A 9,502-nucleotide genomic window follows, 5' to 3' on the forward strand; every position below is an offset into this window, starting at 1 on the left:
ACAGAAACACACAGAAACACACAGGAACACACACCCCACGCCTCTTGTTCCCGTCACTCTGACTCTCGTTCTTTTTCTCACGTTCTCTGGATCTCGCCTCAGACACAGAAGCCCCAGCATTGTGCGCGTGATTACCCGCCGGAGCTGTGGCGTAAATCAGTGAGGCGAAGTCGGGTTATGACCCAGACCCCAGCGCTGACGAAAGGAGTGACAGGGCTAACAAGTTAAGAGGGGACTAGAGAGGGAGGAGGCAAACCTAGAAACTAAATAGAAACTGCATGCAGCACACTATTAGTTTAGCCACAAATTAACTGGTTAATATTAAAGTGCATCATAGTGGAGAGTAAATTGAGCCTAGCATTTTTCCATGTTGTCTGGAGGGACTTTCTCTTTGGAAATCTGAGTGGACAAAGTGCTGAATCTGCTGATCAAAGCCACATTCAGTAGCAATGTGGATTGTTTCAGTACTCTGTGCATGGAAGTCATATCTAATGCACCTCTATGGGTAGCATTGATGCTGCCGAAGCAATACCGACTGCATCGTCATTAATCCGTGAAAAGAATGCCGCAGACAGCGTGCAACCAATTACGACAGTTCCTATAATGTACGATGTGTCAACCCCACAGTGCAGTTCTGCTAATCACTGCGCTTTCCTGTGCAGATAGAATAAAGGAAATCCTTTCGGACGAGAAAGCTGCCGCAGCTCAAATTAATAACAGCCTTTGACCAAATCCATGGCGTGTGTGTGTTGTAAACATTCCGGCGGATTTTTCGAAAATAATAGTTTGCAGGAAATATGAAGAGGGTGTAGACACAAGCAAATCGAGTTAAAAGCAGCGGGTGAAGAAGAAATACCAAAACGCTTGAAACGCCGGACAGGGAGGAGGAAGCCAGAGAGTAGTAGAAGTAGTAGTAGTCGAGTAGGCCAGAAATAACCGGGAGGGACGGAGAGGAGCCAAGCACGACCAGGAGGGGCATGACGAAGAGGAGAGGGAAAAGTAGAAAAGGGAGTGGAGAGGGTCAGACACGACCAGAAGGAGAAAGTCAACTCGGATGACAGAATATCATAAATTAGATTTACACGAGACACCGACACTAGATGAGATATTCTCTGAATGATCAAAATGCAGTTCAAATAAGTGTGTGTGTGTGTGTGTGTGTGTGTGTGTGTGTGTGTGTGTGTGTGTGTGTGTGTGTGTGTGTGTGTGTGTGTGTGCGCAAAATTATGCTACAAAGAGCAAAAAGCTTTATACTTTTTGTTTACAATGTTACATTTTTTTTTTCAGTTTTTTTGTATTCGTATTTCCACTCTTGACTTCCATTCGCCCTCTACAAATGTTTAATATCTGGTTCCTCCGTCTAACTCCCGTCCTCTCTTTTTACCTTTCTCCAATCAAGGAGGATTTTCGAAAAAAGGTTCAAGATTACATCAAGCACCACGCCAGATGATAGAAGCTTTCCGAAGTCGGCCTGCACCAACCAACCAAACTGCTCTACCTTGCCTCTGCTAACCTTGGCCAACTCCCCCTCCCACATGTGTGAATCAACAGCTGACTCTTTGACTCTCCCCTGCTGCCCTGCTGTTCACAAGATTGCAATAAACTCCACATTGCAAGAACGCAAAAAAAATTATTAAAAAAAAAGAAAATACAGAAACGATGCGTTTGAGTAAAGACTTGCATACGAAAGGACATGACGCTTTCATCATCCTGATAGATTGAGTGTTACGATGACCACGATGTCCGTTCATTGACGCCGCCTCCCCGAGGAGAGTCGAGCCACGGCAACGGCCGGCGAGGGATGTGGTGATGTGCGAAATTTAGCGTCCAGCTATTTAAGAAAGAAAAAGACGAATCAAGAGAAAGAATATCTGTTGCTGTCAGTTCTCTGTTCCAGTGCCTGCTATGTTTGTGTCACTAAAGAGAAAATGCATGTGAGTTCAGTCACATAAACACAATGTAGGTAAACACACACGTATACACAGGCCTCCAGCTCCACTAGACAGCATGTGAATGAGCACATTGTCCGTTCTGTCATCCTCCTTGCATGCACACTCACTCACACACACCGCTCGCATTAACACACTTTCTGTTTAGCGTTTTCAGCTCCAGCGGGATAAAGCACGACTACAAAAACCACAGCCAAAATGTATTGTCATGTGTTCAGCGTCGACTCTCCTCTGTGCCTCTTTGTTGTCTTTCCTCACTCATTCCCTCTTGTTTCTCTCTCACACACACACACACGCACACACACACAACCACATGTACCTCTTTCCATTGAGGATGGAGAGGTTCATTCATACTACAGTGCAATCAGGAAGTACTATCACATTGCCACACATTCAGTGTGTGGTCACTCTGTACTTCAGTGAGTTTAAGGCGAAACAACGACTATGAGTTTAAAGTCCTGATTCAGTTTTAATTTTTTAAATCCATAACAGATAATAGTGTAGGAATTGTACCTTTTTTTCAGTTCCAACGCTTTACTTTTTGTTTCTCACCGCTCTCAGGTGTTTTTTTCTGCCGTTTTCAGCTAAAAAGTTCTAAAAAACGAACAGCAAACAAAAGCAGTTAGCGACTAGCTGGTGAGCATTTAGCAGCTACAGAACAAGTTATCATTGATCTGTATGTTTTTTTAAAATTATTCCTGATATACAAATGGTTCTTTTAAAGCTGAAAGCCGGCACTTTTACCTCTGAGTTATTGTTTCACGTCTTTGTCATCGTGCTGCAATATGGAATAAAAGACATGTTACTGTCTCAAGACGGTTAAGGACCTTCTCAGTCTGCTTGCTGTAAGAGATTTCCAGAGCTAACGTGTAGAGCGCGTCTTTCTGGAGAGACAGAAGTGCGTTCTCTACTGTGTTCTCTCTCTGTATGTTTTAACTGTCAGTGGACGTGAACCTCCAGATAAATACAGAAGTTCATGCGGTAAAGGCAGTTAGAAAGCAAGCTAACTAGCTAGCAAGCAGGCCAGTGAGGTAACACGCCGGCGGGCGAGCTTACCAGCTAGCTCGCTAACAAACGAGTGTCTTTCTTTTCCTCAGTTGTGCGTCGTTCTTGGCGTCCATACAAGTACAAGTAGGCGACAGTGATGTCGTTCACTCAGTAGCCAGGTGTATGCTCACCAGTGGATCTGCTCGCTAGCTACAAAGCTTGCTAGACACTTGTTAGCTTGCTAGTGAACTTGAGTACGGTGCTGCTATTCCACTGCCATTGTGGATTTAGGCCATGAAATGCGTTTTCATTTTGTGTGTGTGTGTGTTAGATAGAGAAAGAAAGGAAGGAAGAGGCTGTCACTGAGTTTGTGTGTGTGTGTGTGTGTGTGTGTGTGTGTTTTGCTTGGTCCTGGCTAGCATTGTGCCTCTAGTTCGAGTCTCATATCTGAACATCCACACTATTCTCACTCCATTCAGCTTCGTGTTCACACGTCTGCATGAGGCAAAGTCTATGTGATCTGACCAGTGGTGCATTTACTGAGTATGTCAGAAATGTAGTTGTTGAAGACTGAAATGTTATTGTCAAAGGTGTGTGTGTGTGTGTGTGTGTGTGTGTGTGTGTGTGTGTGTGTGTGTGTGTGTGTGTGTGTGTGTGTGTGTGTGCACAAAGACCGATATGTGCTTGTTGAGCGTGTGTGTGTGTGTGTGTGGGGCAGTTAAAGTATGACGTGTTGAAATGATGTGACTTGTTAGCATGCTCCGGTTCCTCCTCGCTCCTAGTTCTGTTATTCTGGCCCAGGGTTCAACAGCTCAACTAGTTATTGTTTTCTTGGTGAAAGTCAACGGAATAACAGGCAACACTGACTCTGCTGACATAAAGGACCTCAGCATATGACCAATACCTGGTCCGTTGAAAGCGAATGTGAATGTGGGCGTTGTGTGGTATTCTCCAGCATGGTGTTGGACCACTCACACCCTGAAGGCTAATGTAACTGCCTGTCGCCGCGGCAGTTCATTGTCGTGTTAGTAGTTGCCTGCAGGATACGGTAGCCCAGTGCGCTGTACTTAATGTTAGCCTTACTAATACTCTGACTTGTCATATGTCCTTTAGTTTGGCAGTTAGCAGTGTTTATTTCTCCCTGGATGCTATTGCGACCATGTCTCTGCTTGGGCTAACTCCATGTTTGGGCCGGGGGAGAAGATTAACAATTTGTTCTTCAAATCCTCAACCGTTTCTTTCTCAGATTGTATATCCATTTTTTTAAGATATATTAAAGAGAATATAAATGAAACAAATGTGTCTTGTGTGTTTCATTTACTTTGTATGCGACTAACCATCAGCAATGCAAGACAGAAGTTTCAGCAAGGTATAATTATTATTGCAAATAAAGATTTTTTTCTGTCATACTAATACCTCCAATAATTGTAAATGTTTGTGGTTTTGAGTGAAATGTCATGAAATGTGTTGGACGCATATTAAAGCTCTGGTGTTTCTTCTTGAGTTGTGTTCGGGTCAAACAAGCGCAGGACTTTCACCTCGGAGACCACTGTTCGTGTCACATGTCCTTTGATACTTAATGTGTCAAACAGACGTCAGACATTTTTACTGAAGGGCTTCCGTTATTTATTTCCGATAGTTACATACAACCCGGAGTTACGCATTTTATGTCAAAGGCCCATTAGATTCAGAGTTAGTAGATTAGAGTGCAGTGCAATGTGGTGGATAAATACAATGTAAGAAAGTATAAACAGTGGATTATTATTATTATTTTATTATTTCAGTGGTCAGCTGATTGTCTGTTAACACACATTTATTAACTTTGACTAAATTATAGATAGACTTGTGTTGCCTACAGTAACACAAACACACATCCGTCTGCTCTTCACTGACCTAGAAGTGTAGCATACTTAGCCAGGAGCGGGGTTTACATCCACATACATGCACACACTGTCAAAGTCCGTCTGACAACTGGCACCCATTCACCCATTTGACTTGGCTGAGGAAGACACACACACACACACACACATCTGCCAGTCACCCACACAGTCCGTTATTATACTTGGTTTTGGAGGAAACACAATCATACACTTGCCCTGTAGCTATACTTTTTTATGAAAGTTTTATGAGTGTGTATGTGCGTGTGTGTGTGTGTGTGTGTGTGTGTGCACGCACATTGACAGCTGACAGCTGATAGCCACAGCCAGATAATGAGATAGTTGAATGCTATAAATCACATTGTCTGCAGCTCTTTGGCTCTCCTGGTCACAACACCTATACCTGCTGAGCCAAAATGCACTAGCCTCGATCACACTAAAAGTACATATTTCCTTTTTCCCTGCCATGAGGGGGGTAAGAAAAAATAACGAGAGGAGCTACACAAACCGTGTCCCCACACAGCGCCTGTTGACAGCACACCTGCCAGCCACATTAAGGAAGAGATTAATGGTTTTAAATGATGGGTCATTTGTCACATAAATTGCCTGCAGTCGACACTGCTGCATGGGGCTCGGTCTAAATATGTGTCGCGTCTGTTTCTGTTAGCTCGAAAATGTAACCTACAGCTGCTGTGGGACTAAAAATAGATTTCCCTTGGGACTGGAGTTTAAAGGACACGCATCTTTAAAAAATAAAAATAAAATACAATCCACAAGTTACATGCAGAACAAGAGTGTAACCGTTGAAAAGCACATACAAAGAAAACTTAAAAATATATATTTAAAAACTCATTCATATTCTAAGGTAATTTGGTGAGATTTAATTACATATATTCAAATAAATAGCTCAGATTTTCTTCTGCTTCAGATGGAGATTTTGCAAATTGGAGTAATTGCCACCCATCACCCTGTGATCGACAGGACTTAAGCTCATCTATCTGGCCTCCTCCTTTTTTTATTTATGACTCATCTCCTGAGTCATTTCCTCATACACTGTCATCGGGCAATGAAAGGGAAATATATATTCCTAGTATCTTATGTGGTTCATTAAGGGCTAGAAGCTCACGGGATTTCAGTTAAGAATAACTCATACTTGGGTGGATGCACATCTAATCCATACAAATGCTGCACATGGGAACACGTATCATTTCATTCAAGAGTAGTGTCAACTCATTTCTTAAATGTCACTGTATTTTAAAATGACGGAAGTTCACATTACTACTTTTACACTCGATGTACATGTTGAGAATCAAACCACCACATTACACATCTCAGACGATGTCTTTGTAATAGTACAGCACAAGAAAACAGGTCCAACAACCGCGGTTTAGCTAATCCGGGATAACATGAGGACTAAACGATTCCGGTAATTCTCATCCAGCTAACTTTTTTAACTCAGAGGATTGATTGGTCAAGATTAAGTTATCTGGTATAATCACCATGACCATAACTTCAGTTACGCAAACATTAGGCGTCAGCCGCCCATTTTTTATATTATCATCCGACTGAATGGCCGTTGGCGGTTATCATTACCAAAATTATGCTTCAGACTGACCAAACGGTGAAACTTAGTGATATGAATTAAAGCAAAACAACTTCAGGTGACAGCAACAAAAGCACTAAAAGATTGAAAGTCCTGTGTTTGTGCCATCCTTTCATTATTTATTCTCAGTCTGTTTTCATTGCACTTTGTCTCGTTTTGTTTTTTATCAACAAACCAGAGAAGCGTAATATTTCGTAGCTATATTACACCTTTTTGGGGACTTTTTCTACCGTACATATTGTTTCCGAATTAAGATCCCATGGCGGCAGAGGCGGGACTTCGCTTCTCTGTACGTCAGTCACCCCTGAGGCCAGACAGTAAGAGATGGATCAGATGTCAAAGGTTCCTCTTTGTTCCTTACTTTTCCACATGTGTGTGCACACAGTAAATGTGTGTGTGTGTGTTTCCACCATCTGTCTGTCTGTGCGTTTGTTTTGCTGCCCTGGTGGGCGTTCGGTGCCAGCTGCCTCGTTCCCTCCTGCCTCTCCTCTCCCATCGCTGGAGCTCATCTCATCCGCCACTCTGGCTGTTTCCAAGCAGCTCTTAACACACCCTCTCTGAAATCTCCTTCCTCTGTCATGAGCCCTTTTCAGACATGAACTGACATCACACACATGTTCTCTATACGGCTTCATTCGGACCCTACAGGATCTTCGGGGGAAGGAGTAGCGGTGAGTTGGAGATATATACACTACTCTGAGCACTGCTCAGCTTTATGCAAATATATAATGCATTATGCACGCCCCCGACAACATTATGCACATAAAAGAGCATTATCTGTCGTTTCGCTTCCCATACGCCACAGTTATGGTAGTCGGTGCGACTTTAAGACATTTGAAAAGCGTGTGTCACAATTCTTTGTACCAGAAAGATAGCTCAAAGTTTCCTTTCACTGTAAGCAGGGGACCTGAATCCGAGTGAGATAAATACTTGAATTCTTTTATTTTTCGTCAGGAAGCCTTGACTGCCTTAACATTTATTTTCTTGCAGATAACGCAGACGACGTCTAGCATGGCCCAGTCGGTCATGAGCCCCTTTCAGACCTTGCTGGCCTTCATCTACGTGGTGAAGTGATAACTGTGTGTCAGACCAAAGTTACGTAAATGTTCTTCATAAATTAATTCAGACCACGCGTGACCTGCACAAAGTTGACGGGAGAATGTGCGCACCTGTACGAAAACTCTGAAACTCATCGTTACAGGTATAACGATGCCTCTCACATTCAATTTCACTTAATATCACACGCACATTTTACAGGTTGATTTGGGATTCATCAAAGGAAATAACTCACTGGCCGGCGTACCCAAGGTTTTATGAATCTGAATATTTTTCCGCCATACGCAAACATTTAGCGTGGCTTTGACCCTTTTTCTAAATTACAAATGAGAGCCCTGGTGGTCGCAAACCAACGGGCAGATGTGTGCGGGCCCACATACGTCCACTTGGCGATGCACAGTTGTGCGTCTGAAGAGAAAGCAGCGCTCCGTTTCCTGTGTTCCTCTTCAAACGCTGCCCACACGCTCCTTCCAGCCGTGGGAGGCATTTCATTGTTCTGTGAGATTAGCTTGGCAGGCTGCAAACAGTAATGCATTTAGTCATGCCCACTTTTACAGAAGCAGAAACAATGAGTACATCACCGTGATTAAATAAAACCCCATCTCCGCTTCTTATTGCTTTGTTGCATTGAAACAAAGCTAATGTCACGCCGGCACGTAGCTTCTGACATTATTGTTAGCGGTGGTTCTGGAGTCAGAGCCCTTGAGTGGCGGTGGTTGACATGACGTGCATGAATGTCACCGCATGTCATAATACTTACCTGGTTTAACATAAAAGGTGAGCACTGTAAAGCAGCTATGCATTATGCACGCCCACATGAAAGAGCATGCCATCGCACGCATCCAGCAGAATTATGTACATTGACTTTGCTCATATACTTTTGAATGAAAAACACTGTCAGCTGTCATGTTGTCTGAGTTTAAACAAAGTCACACAAAGCAGACGGACCATGGCGTGAACCACAGGACATTCTACAGAAGTCTATGAGAAAATGACTCTACTTCTCTCTTGATTTATTCCCTCAGTAAACATTGAAAACATTACTTTGTGGTCTCAATCTCTAGTTTCAAGTCTTCAATGCAGCATCACGTTTATTTAGTAAATTATGGTCCATTTAGAGTCAAATAGACCATAAAGAAGGGTATGCTTTAGGGCAGGCTTATTGTGATTGACAGGTAACTTCCATTCATTGGTTGAGAAAAAACAAAAGATGGCAACAGATGAAATTCAAGATGGGCGACTGCGAAATTGCCTCACTCGAGGCTTCATAACATCCGCTTCTTATACACAGTCTATGATCTAGAGCCTGACATTGTTATGAAGCCCAAGCTGACAACACATATATACAGGGCAGCACATCACTGATTCAACAGTGCATGGCTCGGTGAATGGAAGTCACACAGTCAAGTTTAATGTAAGAAAAGTGAGGAAATCACACAGAAAACAATGCACTTACTTAACATGAAGAGCAATGCTTCACTGAGTCACTAAACATAAGTTCAAGGATGAACTAAAATCTCCCAAAATTAAAAAATAAAGCTGCACTGTACACAGATGTATGTTGCTGTCAGCCACGTCCTACACCAACGGGCACAGGAACAATTCCTGAGCTTTCAAACGTTTGCCTGTTAATTAGTTTCGAAATGCAAAGTAATCTCCATTGCTCCCTCCAACAGCCTCCCACTGGACTGACTGTATCACCTGGTTGAGGGTTGAGAGGGAATGAAATGGACTGTTGACAATTTATGTTGTTTACTGAAGGAGCAGTTTATGTTGGATGGCAGTGTTAAAACGAGAATGCAGAGCTGGCTTTGTTTCCAGTCCCACACTGGAAAAGAATTTCTTCCAAACATTTTCAAAGCAACATTTTAAGACTAGCAGTCTTTTTGCAGTCTTTTTTTTGCAGTCTTTCTGCTTTTTGCAGTCTTTCTGCTTTTTGCTGACACCCCTCACGTTTTTCAGATTTAGCCGTTATCGTCAAACTTTTCAAACCGTCGACCACACTGAACCTTATACGTACTGCAGTACAG

The 9,502-nt window shown here is 42.8% G+C and overlaps 1 protein-coding gene across 1 annotated transcript in view; it reads left to right on the forward strand.

Annotated features, from left to right (window-relative positions):
- Nucleotides 1-2,120, forward strand: part of ube2f (ubiquitin-conjugating enzyme E2F (putative)) — a 33,206-nt gene extending 31,086 nt beyond the window's left edge. Inside the window, exon 10 of the mRNA XM_079230798.1 lies at nt 1,400-2,120. Coding sequence (XP_079086924.1) covers nt 1,400-1,450 — 51 coding nt within the window. The 3' untranslated portion in view covers nt 1,451-2,120. The remainder of the gene's footprint in view (nt 1-1,399) is intronic.
- The last annotated feature ends 7,382 nt before the right edge of the window (nt 2,121-9,502 follow it).

This window comes from Taurulus bubalis (genome assembly GCF_910589615.1).
Source record: "Taurulus bubalis genome assembly, chromosome: 15".
Lineage (NCBI taxonomy): Eukaryota > Metazoa > Chordata > Actinopteri > Perciformes > Cottidae > Taurulus > Taurulus bubalis.